This window comes from Staurois parvus, unplaced genomic scaffold (genome assembly GCF_062004578.1).
Source record: "Staurois parvus isolate SC_StPar_1 unplaced genomic scaffold, SC_StPar_1.0 ptg000153l, whole genome shotgun sequence".
In the NCBI taxonomy this organism is placed as follows: Eukaryota; Metazoa; Chordata; class Amphibia; order Anura; family Ranidae; genus Staurois; species Staurois parvus.
In genome coordinates this window covers 20,531,090-20,555,583 of record NW_028317949.1, presented here as the reverse complement: position 1 = coordinate 20,555,583, position 24,494 = coordinate 20,531,090, and the positions used below count along the sequence as shown (strand labels likewise).

The window sequence follows — 24,494 nt, the reverse complement described above, 5'->3', positions numbered from 1 at the left end:
AAAGAAATGATAGAAACTCCCTTTGGGTACAGTGTTGCACGACCACACAATTGCCAGTTAAAGTAGTGCAGTGCAGAATAGCAACAAATGCCCTGGTCGTGAAGGGGGAAAACCTTCTGGAACTCAAGTGGTTAATCCTAATCAAGGGGCATTGCCTACGAATAGAGCGCCCTTGCCATCTTTGTTGTGTTCACCTGTGCAGCTATCTGTCCTGTTCAAAGAATCTTTACAGCTCCTAGTATACTTCTATTTTACAGAATGCTGTGATTACACCATCAAGAAGGTTCTGTATCTAGATACAGTGATTTAAGTGGAATTAAAGTTGAACAACTTTAGGACAAGAAGCTTTTACGTGATTTTCTATTTTTCTAGGGGTTCTTTTGTAATCCTTGCTGCAGGAACTGAATGTCTTCTGCAAGATGCAGTGCAGCATTGTCTCCTATGCGTTGCTCATTTACTTAATCAATCCTATGTTTTTATTAATGTGTTCTGACAGCAGGCAGGTTTAGCTTCCTTGATACTGGCAGGATAATGCACTCCCAGGGAGACCTGAGTAATGTATTTCCAGAATGACGGCAGGATAGACAGACGCTAGAGACAGCACATTTTGCTGCCATATACTCTGACACCTTTTGTTCCCTGACTAGCCTAGCTTAATAACTCAAGCAAACTGCACAAAACTGCCATCATTCTTAGAACTGGCTCCACTTGAACTATACGAGAGCAAAATACTTCATTCCCTTCTTCAAAACCCTGGGATTATCAGTTGCTGCTTTATTTTTCTATATCTGAGGGATCTTTAGAGAAAAAGCCAATGAAGCCTGATAGGACGAGTATTCTGAATTCTGTCAGAAGCATTGTCCTTGCTTGTGACAGTGTATTTCTCCGTATTCGTACAACTTCATGTAATGTAAGTACAACCAAGCCATCGGGGACCAGTTCACTTCTCTAGTTCAGCTAGAAAAACACAGGTTGCTTAGGAGAACCAGTCAGTTTTAAGTCATTTTTCTAATACAAGTTTGAAAAACAAGCATTCAGATCTTGGTAACTGCGGGCAGCACTAGGTATATTCCTTACATGTGCGCAAATAAAGCGGTAGGAGGGACAAGCTACTACAGAAATACATTGTTTCCCAGTAATGCTGCACACCTAAAAAATATGTACTGTTCCCACTTCTTTGCAAATCACGGCATTGATTTTCTGATGGGTGAAACTTTACTATGAAAAAAAGATCATTGAATTTGGAAGTTGAAATGTGATTGCAGTACAAAACATTAGGAGGGGGAAAAAAAGTCACCTGGAAACCCTTTTACTGTGAAGTCTTATTTAGCTGTGTATTTGCATTCCTCTTGGCTTAGATGGTGGGGAGCTCTGCATATTTTGTTCCTTTTTGGTATAGCATACTCTTTTTTTGTTTGTGACCTGGATGTTGGTTCACTGTATTGTACCAAAAAACTTTAATAAGTCCTTTGTGAAATAATAAAAAAAGAATAAAAAAGGATAACTGGAATCAAATGGTTAACGTTAATAACCAACAGACTATGGATAAGTAATAAAAATATGCAGCGCTAAAAAGGATAAGCAATGACTCATATATACATCATGCATCTAATATAATTAAAATAAAAATGTGTCATAGCTAAAGTGCTTAAAGTGAAAAAATAGCATCCTCTGGTGATATATCAATTGTCCCAGTAATAAGTGCAAATGCTGTTGACTCCGTGCTAATGGTGGATATACAATATGCATTCACCAGAAGGCGCATAATATGCGCATTTGAGTTGTCAGACCACTCCTGGTACTAGAAGGCTGAGGCAATGTGGGTCATCTAGCAGGCTGTCACTCTGATGGAGATGCTCCTTCCTCTAACCAGCAGGGGGTCACCGGCATCCAGCAACGGTTGTCATACAGCTAGTCAGGACTCCTCAGAGCAGGGCGCCCAAAATAGATATCCACCTTGAAAGGGGGGGCTCAACCATACAGCCCTCCCCAAAAAAGCACTGATAGTGTAGTATGTATAGACTTTTTTTTATTATAACACAATGCAGTACACACTCACATAGGGTAGCCCAGAAACAAAGATGGCTGCCAGCCTCCACGAGGTGCGGGGCGGCGTGACGTCACCGGCTAAGATCCACCCTAGGGTGGAGCCTAGCCAGTGACGTCACGCCGTCCCCTAGGGTGGAGCCTAGCCGGTGACGTCACGCCGTCCCCTAGGGTGGAGCCTAGCCGGTGACGTCACGCCGCCCCGCACCTCGTGGAGGCTGGCGGCCATGTGGGTCATCTAGCAGGCTGTCACTCTGATTGAGATGCTCCTTCCTCTAACCAGCAGGGGGTCACCAGGCATCCAGCAACGGTTGTCATACAGCTAGTCAGGACTCCTCAGAGCAGGGCGCCCTAAATAGATATCCACCTTGAAAGGGGGGGCTCAACCATACAACCCTCCCCAAAAAAGCACTGATAGTGTAGTATGTATAGACGTTTTTTATTATAACACAATGCAGTACACACTCACATAGGGTAGCCCAGAAACAAAGATGGCCGCCAGCCTCCACGAGGTGTGGGACAGTGTGACGTCACCGGCTAGGCTCCACCCTAGGGTGGAGCCTAGCCGGTGACGTCACACCGTCCCCTAGGGTGGAGCCTAGCCGGTGATGTCACGCCGACCCCTAGGGTGGAGCCTAGCCGGTGACGTCACGCCGCCCCGCACCTCGTGGAGGCTGGTGGCCATCTTTGTTTCTGGGCTACCCTATGTGAGTGTGTACTGCATTGTGTTATAATAAAAAAAGTCTATACATACTACACTATCAGTGCTTTTTTGGGGAGGGCTGTATGGTTGAGCCCCCCCCCTTTCAAGGTGGATGCATGATGTATATATGAGTCATTGCTTATCCTTTTTAGCGCTGCATATTTTTATTATTTATATTGTGAAGGTTTGGGTTTGTACCTTTATGCTAGCTGCTCATTATTCATCTCCAAGCGCTCGTTAATGTTTTACTGTTTGGACTATGAATAAGTATTTTTAAGACCCAGTTAAAGAGGATGGCAACAGTTGTAGCTGTAAGAGAGCCTGTCACTGTTAGGTTGATGCAGGAACTTTAATACTCCGATTGCTGTAACTGAACAGTTTTCATTTATTAAGAGATCTTTGCTTTGTCTGAGCCAGACACCTAAAGTGAAATGGTAACAAACTTGAGCTGTTCAAACTGAACCTATAATCAAAAATACATAAGCAGGGTTATCTTCAGTGAAAACAAAATGATCAGCAGATCTAGAGATATAGGTTCTGTTTGAATTGTCCAGGCTTGTGATGGATTTACTTTGATGTTCTTTAAGGGCTCATGTACGCTGCAGCTGATAAACTGACGTTTAGGAGCTTTTCTGCATTTTTTTCAGCAGCCACTGAACTCTCCCTAATGTTTTCCTATGTGTCCATGTACACTATGTCGTTTACAGGCAGTTGAGTTTACAGCTGTTTTTTTGAATGCACCAAACTTGCGTTCAGGAGTAGATTTTCTCAGCGTTTCAAACGCCCAGCGCTTGTAAATGCGGATAACCGCATTTATAAGCATTTGCATTTAGAAGCATTTTTTAACTGTTCCATATCCAAATGCTGCCCAGAGCCTTTTTTCATCATCAGAAATGCATGCAAAGCATTTTCCATGTATTCAAATGGACCTAGTACACCAGCGCAGTCAGTTCCAGGTTTTGTGTGAAGGAAAAATGGTAGAACGTTCCACATTATGCTCATGATGGGATCCATAGTGAATACAACCAGAAAAGATAGGTAATCTCAACACATACTGCTCTCTCTGCTTCTGCACTCTCTATTTCTCTCAAAATGTTGAAATAGTTAATTTTTTACTGTTTTTCAGTGCTTTCTGGGCATTTTGGAAGGTCTCCTGATATTATCTTAAAAAAACACTTTCTAAATGCAAACGCACATAAACGCTGTATGCAAACGTGGCTAAACAGACATTTTTTAACCTACACTTTCCAGCAGTCAGTTTCCATCGTTCGAAGAGTTTTCCAAACATCCCGTGTACATGAGCCCTAAAGGAGAGATTCAGCCAAAGCTCTTTTAGCGGTTACTTCGTTCTGCACTCCTGTGACCCGTTTTCAGCTGACAGCGGGCTGAAGTCTCAGCCAGTCCGGGCTGGGGAAAGATCCACTGCAAAGAATTGCATGTGATTTGAACATGAATGCGGTAGGACTCCTGTCCGAATCACATGCAGTTTCCTGCACTGCTCCCGTGGGAACACAGGCTTGTCATAGTGGCTTCAGCCTGGGTTCACACAGGAGTGGTGCGGTAAACCGCATGTGATTCTGCAGTGCCATTTGAGCCCTATTCATTTTGGGTGGGCTCAAATTACATCGCACCGCACAAAGAAAATAGAGATCAATAATTTGATTCATTGTCTGTGTTCCATTGGGAAGATGTATACTTTACCAACCTATTCAAAATTAAGCCAAAATAATTGCACTAGATATTTTAACTTTCAGTGACAAATTCATGCAGAGCTGCATTCATGTATCAGTGTACAGGAAAGGAAAATGGCTAGAACAATGGCAATGGTTTACATACATCGAGTCATTGTAAGTACACTGCTCAAAAACAAAATTAAAGGAACACTTTTTAATCAGAGTATAACATCAAGTCAATTAACTCCTGGGATATTGATCTGGTCAGTTAAGTAGCAGAGGGGGTTGTTAATCAGTTTCAGCTGCTTTGGTGTTAATGAAATTAACAGATGCACTAGATGGGCAACAATGAGAGGACCCCCAAAACAGGAATGATTTTACAGGTGGACTGACATTTGTTTCCCTACTCATCTTTTCTGACGGTTTCTCACTAGTTTTGCATTTGGCTAGGGTCAGTGTCACTACTGGTCGCATGAGGCGATACCTGGACCCTACAGAGGTTGCACAGGCAGTCCAACTCCTCCAAGATGGCATATCAATACGTGTCATTGCCAGAAGGTTTGCTGTGTCGCCCAGCACAGTCTCAAGAGCATGGAGGAGATTCCAGGAGAACAGTCAGTTACTCTAGGAGAGCTGGACAGGGCCGTAGAAGGTCCTTAACCTATCAGCAGGACCGGTATCTGCTCCTTTGTGCAAGGAGGAACAGGATGAGCACTGCCAGAGTCCTACAAAATGACCTCCAGCAGGCCACTGGTGTGAATGTCTCTGACCAAGCAATCAGAAACAGACTTCAAGAGGGTGGCCTAAGGGCCCTGTGCTCACTGCCCAGCACCATAGAGCTTGATTGGCATTTGCCATTGAACACCAGAATTGGCAGGTCCGCCACTGGCACCCTGTGCTTTTCACAGATGAGAGCAGGGTTACCCTGAGCACATGTAACAGACATGAAAGGATCTGGAGAAGCCGTGGAGAACATTATGCTGCATGTAACATTCTTCAGCATGACCGGTAGGTGGTGAGTCAGTGATGGTCTGAGGCTAGACAATGGCACCCTGACTGCCATTAGGTACCGGGATGAAATCCTTGGACCCATTGTCAGACCCAATGCTGGTGCAGTGGGTCCTGGGTTCCTCCTGGTGCGCGACAATGCCTGGCCTCGTGGCGAGAGTATGCAGACAGTTCCTGGAGGATGAAGGAATTGATACTATTGCATGACCCCCAAACTCACCTGACCTAAATCCAATAGAACACCTCTGGGATGTCATGTTTCGGTCCATCTGACACCGCCAGGTTGCACCTCAGACTATCTAGGAGCTCAGTGATGCTCTGGTCCACATCTGGGAGGAAATACCCCAGGCCAACATCCGTCGGCTCATTTGGAGCATGCCCCGATGTTGTCAGACACGCATACAAGCATGTGGGGGCCATACAAACTACTGAGTACCATTTTGAGTTGCTGCAATGAAATTTCAGCAAAATGCACTAGCCTACTGCATCATCTTTTCACTTTGATTTTTGGGGGTATCTTTGAATTCAGTTCTCTGTGGGTTGATCATTTTCATTTCCATCAAATGATGGGGCATCCTTACGTTCCTAACACATTACCCAGACCATATTAGAATAGATATCCAGCATATATTTTTCCCCATTGAGATCTGATGTGTTTCCAAAGCGTTCCTTTAATTTTATGAGCAGTGTACTTTATACCACCGGTAGATTAATACTGTCTTAATATTTTGGATTCCATTTTAACAGAGTGTGGAGAGTAGTACAGCATCTCCTTATGATCTGTAGAGGTATACTGCATATTTTATACTGTTACCCCAGTTATCAGTACGGCTTTTTTTCAGTTAGTTTGCCTTTTGTTGGTAGCCAGTCATTTGTTTTACAACTTACCTCTCTAGACTCACAAACCTAACACACCTGAAATAGGATGCTTCTCTTCAGAAAAGTGATGGTTATTCTCAGATACAGTTGTGTTCAAAATAATAGCAGTCAGACATCACTAACCGGATCAATCACTGTTTTTGGTAGAAATGATATTTCTACATGGCAAATATTTTACTAGCAGGTGTAGTAGAGTAATAGAAATCCAACAGACCCAACAGTCATGACATGCATGCTGCTGATTCTCTGTAATTGAAGCACTAATTGAAAGGGGCATGTTCAAAATAATAGCAGTGTGGAGTTCTATTAGTGAGGTCATTCATTCTTTGAAAAACAGGTGGAAATTATTGCCCTTATTTAAGGAAGGAAGGCAGCAAATGTTGTACATGCTGGTTACAGTGCATTTCTCTCTGAAATTCTGAGGAAAATGGGTCGTTCCAGACATTGTTCAGAAGAACAGCGTACCTTGACGAAAAAGTTAATTGGAGAGGGGAAAACATATAAAGAAGTGCAGAAAATGATAGGCTGCTCAGCTAAAATGATCGCAAATGCTTTAAACTGGCAACCAAAACCTGAAAGACGTGGAAGAAAGCGAAAAACTACCATTCGAATGGATAGAAGAATAGCCAAAATGACAAGGACTCAGCCAACAATCAGCTCCAGGAAGATGAAAGAAGGTCTAAAGTTCCCTGTGAGGACTGTTACAATCAGAAGACGCCTATGTGAAGCCAAGCTATCTGCAAGAAGCCCCGCAAAGTCCCACTGTGGAATAAAAGATGTGCTGAAGAGGTTACAATTTGCCAAAGAGCACATTGACTGGCCTAAAGAGAAATGGCGCAACATTTTGTGGACTCATGAAAGTAAGATTGTTCTTTTTGGGTCTAGTGGCCGGAGACAGTTTGTCAGACGACCCCCAAACACTGAATTCAAGCCACAGTACACTGTGAAGACAGTGAAGCATGGTTGTGCAAGCATCATGATATGGGGATGTTTCTCATACTACGGTGTTGGGCCTATTTATCGCATACCAGGGATCATGGATCAGTTTGAATACATCAGAATACTTGAAGAGGTCATGCTGTCTTATGCTGAAGAGGAAATGCCCTTGAAATGGGTGTTCCAACAAGACAACGACCCCAAACACACCAGTAAACGTGCAACATCTTTGTTCCAGACCAACAAGATTGACGTTATGGAGTGGCCAGCCCAATCCCCGGATCTTAATCCAATAGAAAACTTGTGGGGTGACATCAAAAATGCAGTTTCTGAGGCAAAACCAAGAAATAGAGAAGAACTGTGGAATGTAGTCCAATCATCCTGGGCTGGAATACCTGTTCACAGGGGCCAGAAGTTGGTTGACTCCATGCAACACAGATGTACAGCAGTTCTCAGAAACAGTGCGACTACAACTAAATATTCATTAAGTGATTCAAAGGAAAGCAAAATCTTCAAACATTTTTCAGTTTATATAGTGAATGTTTGAGTTTGTAAAGAAGAATACAAACACTGCTATTTTTTTGAACAGTCTAATATTCACTTTTCTTCAATTATTTTAGAGGAACAACACAAATTTGATATATTTTTCTTCATGTTTTGATTTGGAATAGAATATGTAGTGTTCCCAATGCATTTGTTTGTATGGAAATAAAAGCTATTAGAAGGATTGTGAGCTTTATTCACTTTTTTCAACGCACTGCTATTATTTTGAACACAACTGTAACTCCAATGCGATTTGAAAATTACAATCACATGGCTAACATAAATATTTTAACCTAAGTTAAAACTTTGGGGGTTGAGCCTAATTTGATTAGATTAGAATTTCGTATGATTTCATTTTTTGTTCTGAATTTATCTGGAGCACTCAAGATACAGAACAGTAAATCACTATTACCCCAACATTTCCTATTCCTGGTATGTGTCTGTTGCACCAATATACTTGTGTTAAAAAGTATCCTGTTCTCTTTGTATTGCTTCTTTTGTTTGCAATTCCTGGTGATCCTGCCAGTGCCCCTGTTTTTCTGTTTCAAACTGACCAAACTAGGCATGAGAGCACAAGATGTGGGTTCACATATACTTAAAAGGTAACTACACTTTAGTGGCAACAAAATAGCAAATAAAAAAAAAAAAGAAACCTATACAATTGCAACACAAGTCATATTGTAGTTAAATGTTATTTAAAAACACATTCTGTGTACAGAACGCCCCCCAGAAACATAATTTCCTGCTTGTGTGATTGACTTACTGATTTTCCCAGCAATCTGCACTAAGATACAAGTCAGGTTTTTGGCATCTCCTGCAACAAATATGTCCTGTTTGCAATACTCCCAATAGGAAATCACATCTAAAAGGGATGTAGACCGAGCAATTTTCCTCATTAGAGACCTGCAGATGCAACAGCTGATTGATAATTATGAAACCACTCCCATACAGATTCACTCTGCACATGGTCACAGACAAACCGTTCTTTCCTTAGAATAACAAAAGTTAACCGCTTGCCGCCCTGCCACTGTGTATATACGTGTGCAGGGCGGCAGTGGAGCGCAAAACCACGTTTAAAAACGGGTTCCGCGCTCCCGACACTTTCGCCGGCAGGGGGCTCGCGCGCGCGCTCCCGCCGACCCGCGGGTGACACGATTTGATCCAGGAGGGATCAATCATTAGATTTCAGCCAGTAATTTCTGGCTGAAATCACATGATCGGTCCCTGTCCTATCCTGTCCTGTGTTGACATACACACAGGGCAGGATATGATGTCATTCTTCTCTGCCTGGACACATTCCGTTCCAGACAGAGAAGAAGACATCCAAAAAGTGAGTACACAAGCACTACACTACAGTTAGAACACTCTAGGACACATTTAACCCCCTGATCACCCCCCCCCCCTCCAGTTAACTCTTCACCGCCCTGTCACCAGTGTCACTGATCAGTGAAGCAATTTTTACTGATCAGTGTCGCTGGCGACTTCCAATAGAGTTAGCGCCCCTCCCAGATAGCGCCAGTTTGCCCGCCAGTACACCAGTAATCCCGTTTAACCCCTTAATCTCCCCCCCCCCCAGTTAACCCATTCACTGCCCTGTCACCAGTGTCACTGATCAGTGAACCGATTTTTACTGATCACTGTATCAGTGTCGCTGGCGACTTCCAATAGAGTTAGCGCCCCTCCCAGATAGCGCCAGATTGCCCGCTAGTACACCAGTAATCCCATTTAACCCCTTAATCTCCCCCCCCCCCAGTTAACCCATTCACTGCCCTGTCACCAGTGTCACTGATCAGTGAACCGATTTTTACTGATCACTGTATCAGTGTCGCTGGCGACTTCCGATAGTGTTAGCGCCCCTCCCAGATAGCTCCAGATTGCCCGCCAGTACACCAGTAATCCCATTTAACCCCTTGATCGCCCCCCTCCCCCCCCCCCAGTTAATTCCTTCACTGCCCTGTCACCAGTGTCATTGATTACAGTGAACAGATTTTTACTGATCACTGTATTAGTGTCACTGGTGACTTCCGATAGTGTTAGCGCCCCTCCTAGATAGCGCCAGTTTGCCCGCTAATGCACGGGATTTTTTTTACCAAAAACATGGAGCAGGATACATTTTGACTTAAATTTATGACTAACTTTGAGTTTACGATATATTTTTTATAGCTGAAAGTAGAAAATATTGTTTTTTTTCAAAATTTTTGTGTTTTTTTTGTTTATAGCGCAAAAAATAAAAAGCGCACAGGTGATCAAATACCACCAAAAGAAAGCTCTATTTGTGTGAAAAAAAGGACATAATTTTCGTTTGGGTGCAGCATTGCATGACCGCGCAATTATCATTTGAGTTAGTGCAGCGCTGTATAGCAAAAAAAGGCATAAATTACAGCATCTATACCATAGTTTGTAGACGCTATAACTTTCACACAAAGCAATCAATATACACTTACTGGGATTTTTTTAACCAAAAACATGTAGCAGAACACATTTTGGCTTAAATTTATGACTAACTTTGAGTTTACGATATATTTTTTATAGCTGAAAGTAGAAAATATTGTTTTTTTTCAAAATTTTCGTGGTTTTTTTGTTTATAGCGCAAAAAATAAAAAGCGCACAGGTGAACAAATACCACCACAAGAAAGCTCTATTTGTGTGAAAAAAAGGACGTAAATTTTGTTTGGGTACAGCATTGCATGACCGCGCAATTATCATTTGAATTAGTGCAGCGCCAAACAGCAAAAAAAGGCCTGGTCATTAAGGGGGGTAAATCCTCTGGGGCTCAAGTGGTTAAGACTCTGCAACATAGTTTGTTAACCTCCTTGGCGGTATTCCTGAGTGTAGCTCGGGGTAAAATTTGAGTACCAAGAGCGGTAACCCCGAGCTACACTCGGGCTTACCATGCGGCGTTGCTCAGGGGGTCCCTGCAGCACTTACCTTGTCCTTCGCTCCCGCGATGTGTCCCCTGCAGCGTCCCCGGCCATCTCCTCCGGCCGATGCCGGCATCCGACTTCCGTGTTCCGGTCCCTGTGACGTACGGGCGCCGGAGCCGGCGGGAAATTTGAAATTTTTAAAAAATTTCATTTTTGCTGTCATTGCTGTTTCAATGCATTTCACATACATTTTGTCCCTACTGCTTTGTCCTGTGCCCTGCCTGCATTTTGACTGTTCTTTCTGCCTGGAAACTTAGAAAAGTCCACGGCGTCCAAAAAGTATCCCTTTACGTCAAAAGCGGTTTTAGACCAGCTAGAGAACAGCGATAGTAAATCAGAACCACTTGCAGAATTGAGTGATAATTATTCGTGGGGAAATTCATCATCAGACACTGAAAACGATTTTGCGACTTTGCTCAGTGATGTGCGAATTTGCCTCTGTATTTCAAATGTCAGTGTTTTTGGTTTGATTATATTATTGAATTAAATTTATTATTAGATTATTATTTTTTATGATTATTTACTAAATTATAATTTATGATTTCGTGTTTCAAGTTTTATCATACCCGGGATGTTTACTAGACTCTTGTTCGGACAGATTTCAGTGAGTTATTCCTAAAAATTACAGCCTACAATAAAAAACTACATATTTCCATGCAGAAAAATGGTACCACTTTCAGCACAAAAAATCGGAAAGAATCATACCGCCAAGGAGGTTAAAATCCTTGCAATGTTCATAGATCAAGAGGAGGAGGTTTTTTACTCAACAAAAGTGGAGTTACTCTTTAATGTAATGTGAAAATGAAAACATTTTGGCAAAATGTTTTTTAAAGTTTCTCATAATGTGTATTTTCTGAAATATGTATCTTTACGGGAAGAAATAAAAAAGATTGTTGAAAAACAAGGGGGGGGGGATAGTTGATGGAAGGCAGGGGGTAAGCTGGAGGTTTTTTGTAAGAAACACATGGGTATCATCAGTGAGAGAGCAGGGACTTTTCTAGAACCCATGGGAAAGCATATTGAATCCAAGGGATATCAACCCCCCCTTGCACTTTTTTCTTAATCATTCATATAGGGTGTTATTTCTTTTACATTTTTATTTTTGGAACACCAGTACAAGTACTATTATACTGTATATACATACGCAAGTGTGGGGTTCAAGTGTTTCTCTATGTATTGAAAAGAACTACTTTCCATTGCATTGCTGGCGTGTGCTGTTTGAAAAAATCCCTGCTGTGGATTCTAAGATATTTCTATCATGCTTTATTTCAAACACTGAAAGGGGAAGCCGGCCAAGTCTGCAGGTTATGGAATATGTAGCAGAGAAAATCTTTGACAGTAAAGCTTTTGACACCACTCAGGTTTCTGCTTTAGATATTATGTATTGATCTGCATTTTTCTCTCCTGACAGCTGGCTCCAATTTGTGTATAAGTACAGTGCAGTGGAAGTGATAGATTAATAATGAATAATATCTTTCTCTAATCTATGCATATTTCACAACACTAATAAATGCGAATTCGGACTGTCTATAAGCAGCACAGTTTGATCATTACTACCGATTGATTTTATTTTTGTGCCAGTTATGATTTTCTTTCATTTTCTTTGCATCCCAGTGTCCACCTGTACTTTCTATTTCCCAGTCTAGAAGAAGGAGGATTGGCTACATATCGGACGGCTATTGTTCAGAATCAGCATCTTGCAATGCTGGCGGAGGTAATGATACCTTTTAGAATGTCGTTTTTATGTCCCATTTCTCCCCAAATAGTATTTTTTTTTCTGATGATGCTCTGCTAGCCTCTTCTGTACCCCTTTCTGCCTTTCCCTGCACTATTATTAAATCTCTACAATGACCGTGGCTACTTCTATTTATGCCATTCAGGTTTATTTACTGCATAATATGCAGCATTTTCTCATCCACAATATTTAATATCCGCAGACTCCCTTTCAAAGTAGGTTCATCTACATTTCAGTGCTTTTGCAATAAAGGTGCTTTTTGCTGAGATAATAGAGAAAAGGCAATGTAAACCTAAGCCCCAAGATGTTAATAATTATTGAAATGAGTCTTTGAACTTCTCACAGTAATAATAAATAAGTTCATAAAATCTATTTACTGCCAAACATTTCTATGTTAACCAGCTTATTGGTATTCTGGGAAAATTAGGTGTTGCTAGGATAATTATTATTTGAGAAGAGGAGTAAAGATTTTAAGACTTTTTGGCCTCATTCATATGGGCATGCAATTATATGCATTTAAAGTGATATTAAAGGCTTGTTTTTTTGTTTTTTGTTTTATAACAAACATGTTATACTTACCTACTCTGTGTAAAGGTTTTGCACAGACCAACCCCGATCCCCCTTGGGTCCCCCGCCGGCGCTCCAGGCCCCTCCCTCCTGCCTAGTGCCCTCCGAGCAAGAAACTTGCTATGGGGGCACCCAAGCAGGCTCTCTCCTGAGCCGCTGCTCTGCATGTCCATTCACACACAGAGCATGGCTTGGCCCGCCCTTGCTAACTCCTCATTGGCTCACTTGCTGTGATATACAATAGCGGTAGCCAATGAGGAGGGAGAGACCCAGGAGAGCCAAGGCTCTCATGCACATTGCTGTATCATGATGTCATGATTGGGCTCAGGTATGTTTTGGGGAGGCTGTTGCACACAGAAGGTTTTTTTACCTTTATGCATAGACTGCATGACGGTAAAAAACCTTGAGCCTTTACAACCACTTTAAAAGATATTTCCAAATGTAAATAAAGCGTGTAATGATATTAAATGATATAGTGCACACAGCGTGTTTAATTGCATTCAGTTGCATTCCGTTTAGCTGCATTTAGAAGAAAAAATAAAATCTGTGAGTCCAGGGACTGATTAGATTAGATACACTGAATGCATTTATATTTCAACGAAGGAGTGTGATCTTGGAAGTACCGGTATATACAGTTTGTTCATACGTCCCAAATTAATGTCCCCTGCATTTAAATAAAACACACGCAGGAAGCCCAGGTGAGTGAGGGCTTAGTGGTCATCTTGGCTAGATGAATGACTATTAAAACACATTGGAATCTTTCACATCTTTACCAGTCCGTGAGGAAACTTGAAAGTTTCCTAGTTCGTGTTATGAAACGATAAAATTCATGGGATGCAAGCATGCTGAATGTAACAAATGACGTTTGGAGGCAAGTAGATGAGTCTGTTTGATGTTTACAACTTTCTTGTTATGCAAGTGAGTGGGATAGAATAAAAAGCACTTTGAATACTGGCCTTTGCTTTCACAACAAAGTCCACAGTAGGTCCTTGATCTCAGAAAGCCCACTATGATGTCATTTGCTGGAGATACTTGTTGAAAAGAGAAGTGGGGAATTTGAAATCAAAGGCTAAGAGCAGACTGGGCTAGAATATTATATACAAGGGACTAATTCTTATATGACTTGCCTTAAAAGCTTAAGTCCAGTGACAAAAAATATCATTTTGTTGCAGTTATATATTCACTAAAAAAAATGGCATTTATTCATAAACACAACCAAAATAAATACTTGATTTTTTATTGCTACCAGCCTTTTCTGATCCCCTGTACACAGGACACAGACTAGGAGAGGGAGAGAGTACGTTCTTTAGGATGAGTTCTTTAGGATAATGAGGCTCTGTAGCATGGTTGTGTGCTTAAAGAAGGGAATATTCTGACAGGTTTAGGAAAAATATGATGATCTCATTAGTCTGCTTCTGTGCTTTCACTGTCCAATTACAGGTTGGGGATATAGAAGTAAAAACAACAAAGAAAACTTCCCAGCTGACTTACTGGCCAGCCTGCAACAAACCAGATTGTCCTGTCTAACAGTTCATGTTAAAACCAGGGATTTAGTTTGCACACATTTGCAAATATATGCTTAAGCTGCAGGACCACTTCACAGCACCCCAGTGTACTGCAGTCCTAACTCTCCAAAGTTGGAGCAGATATATATAATAATGGACAGATTAAGGGCAGGTATGCCTGGAGGGAGCCCACCCCTCCTTAAAGGTATAGGGAGGCACTGGGCACCCAGCAATAGCACAATGGCAGCGAAGGAATTCATTGTGTCCCCTCACAATTTAACCAACAGCTGTTGGTTAATTGGTGTTGGCAAGCATTTTTGTGTGTTGCGCTATGTGAAACTTTAAACATGTTGCAATTTTACACAACACATCAATTTATTTATTTATTTCAGGTACAGTATTTTCTGGCGTATAAGACTACTTTTGATACTTAAAAATATACCCCAAAAATTGGGGGTCGTCTTATACGCGGGGTATAAAATGTGAACCTTGAGTTTGTTTGGGTCAAGCTGGCTGGATGTGCAGTAATGTACATACAGTATACTGCGCTGAGCCAAGCTGGCTCAAAACAAATGTCCCTATGACAGATTCATCTGTCAGCCCACTGGATGTGCGATATATACAGGTATACTGCGCTGAGCCAAGCGGTTTCAAAACGTACCGGTACGTCCCTACTGTAATCAGCCCGCTGGATGTGTGTATGTATGGTAGCTGCGGCTACATACAGTATACACTGGGCCAATCACGGCGAGTGATGTATTCTACTAATGAATACAAAGCCTGCTTGGATTGGCTAAGTCAGAGAGGTGGGCTTATGATGTCACAACCTCAGCCAATCCAAGCAGGCTTTGTATTCATTAGTAGAATACATCGCTCGCCGTGATTGGCCCAGCGTATACTGTATGTAGCCTCAGCTACCGTACATATATACGCATCCAGCGGTCTGATTACCATAGGGACGTACCGGTACGTTTTGAAACAGCTTGGCTCAGTATACTGTATATACCGCACATCCAGCGGGCTGACAGATTAATCTGTCATAGGGACATTTGTTTTGAGCCAGCTTGGCTCAGCGTGGTATACTGTATGTACATTACTGCACATCCAGTGGGCTGTATATATACTGTATGTGGCCGAAGCTACCATATTACCGCACATCCAGCGGTAACCATCTGATTTGGAATTTGATCCATGTGATGACTGTCTTACAAATGTATCACAAGATGTCATTCATGAACTTATGATGTCAGAGGATGAACATGAGGATTTTGAAGGATTTTAAGTACCGGTAAGTCATAACCATTTCAATTAAAAAATCTGATGTTTTTAAATGGTGTTCCCTCAGAAGGGGGGTAGTCTTATACGGCGAGTATAGCCCAAAACCTATGTTTTAACTGGAAAATTAAGGGGTCGTCTTATACACCCAGGCGCCTTATACGCCGGAAAATACGGTACTTATATAGCGCCTTCAATCTACGCAGTGCTTTACATATATATATTGTACATTCACATCAGTCCCTAACCCTCAAAGGGTGTACAATTTAAGGTCCCTAACTCACATTCATACATACACATACCAGGGCCAATTTAGACAGGATCCAGTTAACCTAACAGCATGTCTTTGGAGTGTGAGAGGAAACCGGAGTACCCAGAGGAAACCCACGCAGACACAGGGAGAACATACAAACTCCAGGCAGGTGGTGCCGTGGTTGGGATTCGAACCAACAACCCTAGTGCTGCCAGGCGGAAGTGCTAACCATTTAGCCACTGTGCTGCCCCTATGCACACGTATAGTATGAACAGGGCACATAGAAAAAAACGTGTTTTCTCTATGTTCTTGTAATGAGCGTGCATTTATCATTTATCAAAGCAGGTAAATGCGCCTGGTGTGAATGTGTCTTTAAGTCTCAGGACAGGATTGAAATACTTTTAAAATTTGAAACATATATATTTTAAACGTGTATTCAGTGTATTCTTAGCTTTAAAGCGAACCTTTCCTTTGCCCATCAAGAGGAAAGCGCCATGTTCACTTAATTGATGTCCCCAGCGTCTGCTTTTACTTACCTATTCTTAAACCAGGATGAAGACTTTTTCCCACCCCATTGTAGACAGCCCTGCATACCTGAGTGGCCTAGCACCATCACTGTCACACCGGAAGCGAGGGAGTGAGTCACACACTATCCCACACCTAAAAGTCCCAAGTATGTCACTTTGTATTTCAGGAGAACAAAGCACCAAGGCAGTAGATTAAGTATAAGAAGCTATGGGTAAAGCTGATAAAAGGAGCTTGTTGTTTTGGTCTTCGTGAGCAAACACAGGTTCACTTTAAAGTCTTATACTATGAAACACCATGCTTTGGTATTATTTTTTAAAAAACAGGCCTTCTGTATGAATTGCCAGATTGTTTTAGAAAATAATGTTCCCTTTCCTACAGCTTCTTTTCTGGAGATATGATTAACCAACTGTTAGGATATATAAGGAGAGGAGGGAAGGATACAGTAGAAGAGGTGCCAACATCCCTAGAAAATGGGAAAGAAGGGGGAAAGGTAATCTACTCAGTGGGACTTTGGAGGCACAAATTGTGAATTCATAACTAATAAGTCAACCATTAAAACAACTGTTAGGATATAGATCCCAATGGCCTTTTTCTACAGCTTCTGTTCAATTGGCAAGAATTTTAATTCCGCGCATCACAAAACAAAAACTGAAAAGTTATATAAATACAGTGAGGAACAGAAGTATTTGAACACCCTGCGATTTTGCTAGTTCTCCCACTTAGAAATCATGGAGGGGTCTGAAATTCACATTGTAGGTGCATTCCCACTCTGTGATTTCCTGATTTTTTTTTTTTTTAATTCTCTCATTGTATGATTTTTAAAGAATGTATTTGTCTTGCACTGCTGAACATAAGTATTTGAACACCTGAGAAAATCAGTGTTAATATTTGGTACAGAAGCCTTTGTTTTCAGTTACAGAGGTCAAACGTTTCCTGTAGTTCTTGACCAGGTTTGCACACACTGCAACAGGGATTTTGGCCCACTCCTCCACACAGATCTCCTCTAGATCTATCAGGTTTTCGGGGCTTTGCGCGTGATTGCACCAACTGTTGTCACCTTCTCATCAAGCTGCTTGGCGATAGTTTGATAGCCCAGTCCAGCCCTGTGTAGGTCTACAATCTTGTCCCTGACATCCTTGGACTGCTCTTTGGTCTTTGCCATGGTGGAGAGTTTGGAATCTGATTGTTTGATTGCTCTTGTGGACAGGTGTCTTTTATACAGGTAACAAAATGAGATTAGCGGTACTCCCTTTAAGAGACTGCTTCTAATCTCAGCTTGTTACCTGTATGAAAGACACCTGGTAGCCAGAAATCGTGCTGAATAATAGGGGATCAAATACTTATTTCCCTCATGAACATGCAAATCAGTGCATAATTTGTTAGACATGCATTTCTTTAGAATGTTTTGTTGCTATTCTGTCTCTCAGTGTTACAATACACCGACCATTCGATTTTTAGACTGATCATTTCTTTGTGAGTGGGGAAACACTCAAAATCACCAGGGGATCAAATACTTATTTCCTTCACTGTATGCTGGTAGCAGGAGGTATTCTATCCTTTGCTGCCCTACAGATTGTTTTTGTGTCAATCTTCCTGTAGGTGGACATATAACCCAAAGGTTTAAGACTTCCTGTGTTCCTCAATGAAACCAAAAAAAGGACTTTAGAGTGCATACAAAAATCCTATTTCCTTTGTTTGGATAGCCAGTGCCCCTAACAGACATACACATGTGGCCACCCCCAATTTCATGATCTTATCTCAGCCTCAGCTGAGCCTGTACTAACCTGTACTATACCCATACAATGCAAACCAGCATGTCCTCTATAAGTCCTCATGCACACTGAACATTTTTGACAGCTGCTGTTTTTGGCGTTTGGCGGCTTTTTGCTACAGCCAGTAAACTCCCCAGCATGTTATCCTGTGTCCATGCACACACAGACTAATCAGCATTTTTGGCTGGAAAAAAAAAAACAAAACTAGTGGGTTTCTAGAGAAGTTTTTTTTAGCTGTAAAAACGCTCTAACACTGAAATAGTGGCAAAACGCAGTAAAACGCAGCAAACGAAAGTTTTGGGACTTTTTTTGAGCAAAAAAAATTTGGGGGGGGGGGGAGTAAAAAAAAAAAAGCTAAAAAATGTGGCCAAATGCCAAAAAACACGGCAAAACGCCGCTAAACGTTAATGCAAAGATGCTGAAAAACTCACATACATGTGACTTTACACAGCTAACGTTACCAGCCTTATTTACATGCCCAGTGTTCTTGGAACCTAACATCACCTCTCCCCAGCCTCACATACATATCTTCTGCTTCCCCAATGCTCCATTTAGCCACCAGATCCAAAGAAAGCTCCAAGTTGCTCTAGTCCACATTGACAGAAGGATGCTGACTGTGTTCCCACTGTTGCTGACAGCACTATGGTACTCAACAAGCATCATTGCTGTTTCCTGAGAGATAAGGGAGCAAGTTAAATTACTTACTTTTGTTTGATAATTTCTTCACTCCTGGTGGCTGAACAGAGCATCAGAAGAGTGAAGGAAAGTATGTTCTGCATGGGCTGGAAACTTTAAATGGTATTTGTCTAGTTGTCATGCTCATCCACTTGCTTCACTCTTCTGAATCATTGACCTGGAAAAAGTATATAGTATTCATTTCAGAACTGCTCATCTGTTTACCTGTTCAGACTCAGTGACTCACAAAGTACTGAAGCCTGAGGGTCAACTTGACACAGGGGCGGACTGACCATTTGGAAACTCGGGCACTGCCCGAGGGCCCAGGGTCAGTAGGGGGCCCCATGAGATGCCCCTGGTACCTTTTTCATAGGCTTTTTTGAGTTTGGGCAAGGACACAGGGGCCCCATTATCCCCTATTGCCCGGGGGCCCCATGAGTTGTCAGTCCGCCCCTGACTTGACAGCTGGGTGATGGGCATTTTCAGATCTGGAATGGCATCCTCGTAATTTCTTTGATAGGTTTCCTTTAGAGGTCAATGCAACTTTAATTTGATAGTACAGATTTTATAGGCTGTAGTAGATTTGTAATCATTGTCAAGACATTGCATACAAGCAGCTGATAATATGCAGTTATTGTTACTGATACACATCTCTTGGGAAGAACCACACAAAGCATAGCTAGCCTTAATCTCTGGCTCTATTTCTTTGTTTTGCACAGCTTTTTCAAGATTTTGTGTCAGTTGTGCAGAATCTGTATGTTTTATGTTTCTACACTTTCTTGTATTAAAGGATTTCGTAGAAAGACATCCATACTGAACAATGCTGGAAGTGCACCATAACTGTGATTTCACTTGTAGGAAGAGATAACTTGAGAGTAAGGCTAGGTGTTGTCAATTTTTACATACATTTTATTGTTGCCAAATCTGATTTTCATATTTCACTTTTGCTCTGGTTAGTGTAGATTTGAAGAGTTTCAATATGGTTTTGAATTATTCTGACACATATTTTAGCTGTACCAAACTTTCTGAAGAGGGAATATTCTGAATAAAATTCAGATTGATAGCTTACTCTCCTAATATTAGCAGAAGGGTAATAATATGGCATTTGATGTAGTGAACTTTACGTAGCAAACAAAAAGCATCTGTACACATGTATTAGACAGCCGTCAATTACAGTGTTCAACTCACTATCTACACACCTTCCCAGTACTGCACACGTCTTTGGCCCACAATGACAGCTGCTCATTATAGGTTACAGCATTGACAAGTGTTTTTACCTTCCCCTTCAAAAGGTCATATTGTAAATTTACAAAAATATGGTAATTCAATAGAAGCAAGCATGCATCTTGCAGCATTATACACCTTCACATTTATGTTCACTTACATGGCTTGTATTTTACTTCATCGCCAATAAATATTTCAAAAATGCACTTAAGTCTATAAGATTTTAGCCGCAGAAAGACATTAAAGTGCAAGTGAAGGCCATCGTTTTTCATTTGTGTCAGGGATATAGTGGTAACAATACACTGAAATATCTGCAATCCCACCACAACTCTGCTACCGCAGCTCTAAGTGTGTATTGGAGGCAGAACACTCCAACATCAACTCTGGCCTTGGAAGTCTGCTTGTGCACATACTGTACATCTGCTGTACATCTGCTTTTTGCTGCTGCCTAATCCGGAAAAAGTGGTGATGGGGCTGGCTGATTTATTTCTTAATGTAGCATTATTTTCCCTCTAGCCTGTCAAAGTGTAAAACAGCCAATAAGAAGCTGTGCCTGGACTATGCCTTACACATTCATGCACTAGAGCTCAGGACTATGCCTTACACATTCATGCACTAGAGCTCAGGGCTATGCCTTACACATTCATGTACTAGAGCTCAGGGCTATGCCTTACACATTCATGCACTAGAGCTCAGGACTATGCCTTACACATTCATGCACTAGAGCTCAGGGCTATGCCTTACACATTCATGTACTAGAGCTCAGGGCTATGCCTTACACATTCATGTACTAGAGCTCAGGGCTATGCCTTACATATTCATGTACTAGAGCTCAGGGCTATGTCTTACACAGTCATACACTAGAGCTGAGGGCTATGCCTTACATATTCATGTACTAGAGCTCAGGGCTATGCCTTACATATTCATGTACTAGAGCTCAGGGCTATTCCCTACATATTCATGTTCTAGAGCTCAAGGCTATCCCTTACATATTCATGTACTAGAGCTCAGGGCTATGTCTTACACAGTCATACACTAGAGCTCAGGGCTATGCCTTACATATTCATGTACTAGAGCTCAGGGCTATGCCTTACATATTCATACACTAGAGCTCAGGGCTATGTCTTACACAGTCATACACTAGAGCTCAGGGCTATGCCTTACATATTCATGTACTAGAGCTCAGGGCTATGTCTTACACAGTCATACACTAGAGCTCAGGGCTATGTCTTACACAGTCATACACTAGAGCTCAGGGCTATGCCTTACATATTCATGTACTAGAGCTCAGGGCTATGCCTTACATATTCATGTACTAGAGCTCAGGGCTATTCCCTACATATTCATGTTCTAGAGCTCAGGGCTATCCCTTACATATTCATGTACTAGAGCTCAGGGCTATGTCTTACACAGTCATACACTAGAGCTCAGGGCTATGCCTTACATATTCATGTACTAGAGCTCAGGGCTATGCCTTACATATTCATGTACTAGAGCTCAGGGCTATGCCTTACATATTCATGTACTAGAGCTCAGGGCTATTCCCTACATATTCATGTTCTAGAGCTCAGGGCTATCCCTTACATATTCATGTACTAGAGCTCAGGGCTATGTCTTACACAGTCATACACTAGAGGAGGTCAGGCCTATGCCTTACACATTCATGCACTAGAGGTCAGGCCTATGCCTTACATAGTCATACACTAGAGCTTAGGGCTATGCCTTACATAGTCATACACTAGAGGCCAGGATGTTGTGTTACATAGCCATACACTAAAGCTCAGGGCTGTGCCTTACACATTCATGCACTAGAGCTCAGGACTGTGACTTATTCATGCACTAGCTCAGGACTTTACCTTTTATGTTTATGCACTAGAGCTCAGGGCTATGCCTTACACATTCCTGCACTAGAGGTCAGAGCTATGCCTCACACGCTCATGCTGTAGAGCTCAGGGCTATGCCTTACACATTCCTGCACTAGAGGTCAGAGCTATGCCTCACACGCTCATGCTGTAGAGCTCAGGGCTATGCCTCACACATTCATGCACTAGAGGTCAGAGCTATGCCTCACACGCTCATGCTGTAGAGCTCAGGGCTATGCCTTACACATCCATTCACTAGAGCTCAGGACTATGCCTCACACATTCATGCACTAGCTCGGAGCTATGCCTTACTCATCCATTCACTAGAGCTCAGGACTATGCCTTACACATTTATATTCTAGTGCTTAGGGCTATGCCTTACATCCTCATGTGCACTGCATTTGCAATCTGCTTCAGGTAACAATGTAATGTTTATGGTGCTCCAAGAGCAGATTGAAAACACAATGTGTTTGCAGGCACCAAACCGCATTGCCATGCAATTTGGTGAAGCATGTTTTTTGAATGTAGTGCATGCACTACTTTCTCCGGGTTTTGGTGCAGTTGTATCCTATTCAATAAATGGACTGCAAAATTATGCCGCATGGGAATGCACAGGATCCCAGTGTGCATTGGCTCTAATACCTAGTCAACATCTGATACTCTCACTGTTTATTACAATTATATTTATGAATTTTTTTCATAAACACATACTGGTTTGAGTTAGAGTTTTTCTTTTTTTTTTTTTTTTTTAATCTGCATGGGCTTCAGATTTTAATTAATCACATAAGCTATAAACTGGCACCACTTTAACTGGTATTTTTCCTCTTTACTCGTTGGCTAACACAATGCAACATTTTGCTGGTAAAATCTGAACTTTTGCAAGCATTTCCCTTTGTGTTTGATAGATTTTACACTTATCCTTATGCATAATGATATTTGCTTGTTTTACTTTTAATCCTCTTACTGCATGAAAAAAAATCTGCTGATAAGAGGGAAATTGTAAAGCCATTATGAAATATAGAAGGACTTTGTGAGGCATTAAATTAAATTACTTGTTAAGTGTCTTATTTTTTGCTGTTCGGTTCGCTACAACATTTATAGATAGCATCGACTTGTGTGGAATATTTAATGGTGCACCAAGCAGCAAATCTGAATGTGAATCTGGTAGTGTTTAAGTTAAAACCATCCAAGAACTAATGTGTAGAAGCAAAGGATATCTACAGCATCAGTCACACAGATTTGTGAGCATGCTTAAACAATTCTTCAAATAATCCTTCATTTGACCATCTTTATTCTGAGGTACCCCTGCATGTCATACCCCTTTTCTCCTGATATTATAAAGATGTTGGCATCTCTTCAGGTAACTAAGTATTGACCATAAGGACACTTGGGGCCCATTCATTCATAAAGGATTGCAGATATCGCTATCCACTCTTTGCTGGACACCACGTTGTTCTGCTTTACATTAAAAAAAAGTACAGGCCTGCAGTGTTCCACAGTATTCTTTGCATTACACTGAATAGGACAGTCTATGATTGGAGGAGAGACCTGTGACAAACGCGGCGCCCAACCCCTGCCCTGCTCACCAACTCATGACAAAGGACAAGCCAATCTCACAACACGCTGTCACTTGTGTAACAATGCCACTCTCAGCTACACCCTGCATAGAGATTTTCCAGCTTGCAGGACCACAATCTATGTGCCAGCAGCCTGAGAGCGATTGTCACTGGGTTCATTATTTATGCAATTAACCCTTCAAACTCTAAACTGCCACCAGATAGTCCCAAAACTATCAGCCCTTCACAATATTAGTCAGAACAATAAACATCCGTAACACACACTGTCACCACAGACCAGTGTATTCAGAGGATTAATGTATACAGTAGCATTCTTCAAGAGACAGGGATTCTTAGAGATAATTTTAACACTTTTCAAAATAGGGTTTATTAATGAAAAGGTCAAATGGTGCAAAAATAAAATATTTACAGAAAAGGATGTTATGAAGACATAAAGAGAACAATAATGCAATAGAGAAATAAAAGACAGGAGTTAAGAAGGCAGAATACTTGGAAAGTCCTTGGTTTTAGCAGAGTCTAATTGTCCAAGCAAAAACGTTGCCTTGGCTCTCAAGTCCATTAAGATGTGCCTTAGTTGATGTTAAACGAGAGCTCAATACTAGATCCGGTCAGTTCCTTTTCTAGGATATCAAAGGGGTGTCGCCAGAGACCAACTGTTAAATAATCCGGTTTAAGGGTTGGGTTCTACAGTTTTACACTAATATTAGTAACTTCCAGTACATGCAGGTGGTATTCTAGCAACTGGCAGGTTAATATTCAAAATTATATTTCGAACCCATGGATACCAAACACGGCTTACCTTGTCACTG

At 41.6% G+C, this 24,494-nt stretch overlaps 1 protein-coding gene across 1 annotated transcript in view; it reads left to right on the top strand.

Moving 5' to 3' along the window:
• Positions 1–24,494, top strand: part of DROSHA (drosha ribonuclease III) — a 392,901-nt gene that overhangs the window by 288,500 nt on the left and 79,907 nt on the right. Inside the window, exon 21 of the mRNA XM_089674845.1 lies at positions 12,327–12,426. Within this exon, the coding sequence (XP_089530971.1) occupies positions 12,327–12,426 (100 nt within the window). The remainder of the gene's footprint in view (positions 1–12,326; positions 12,427–24,494) is intronic.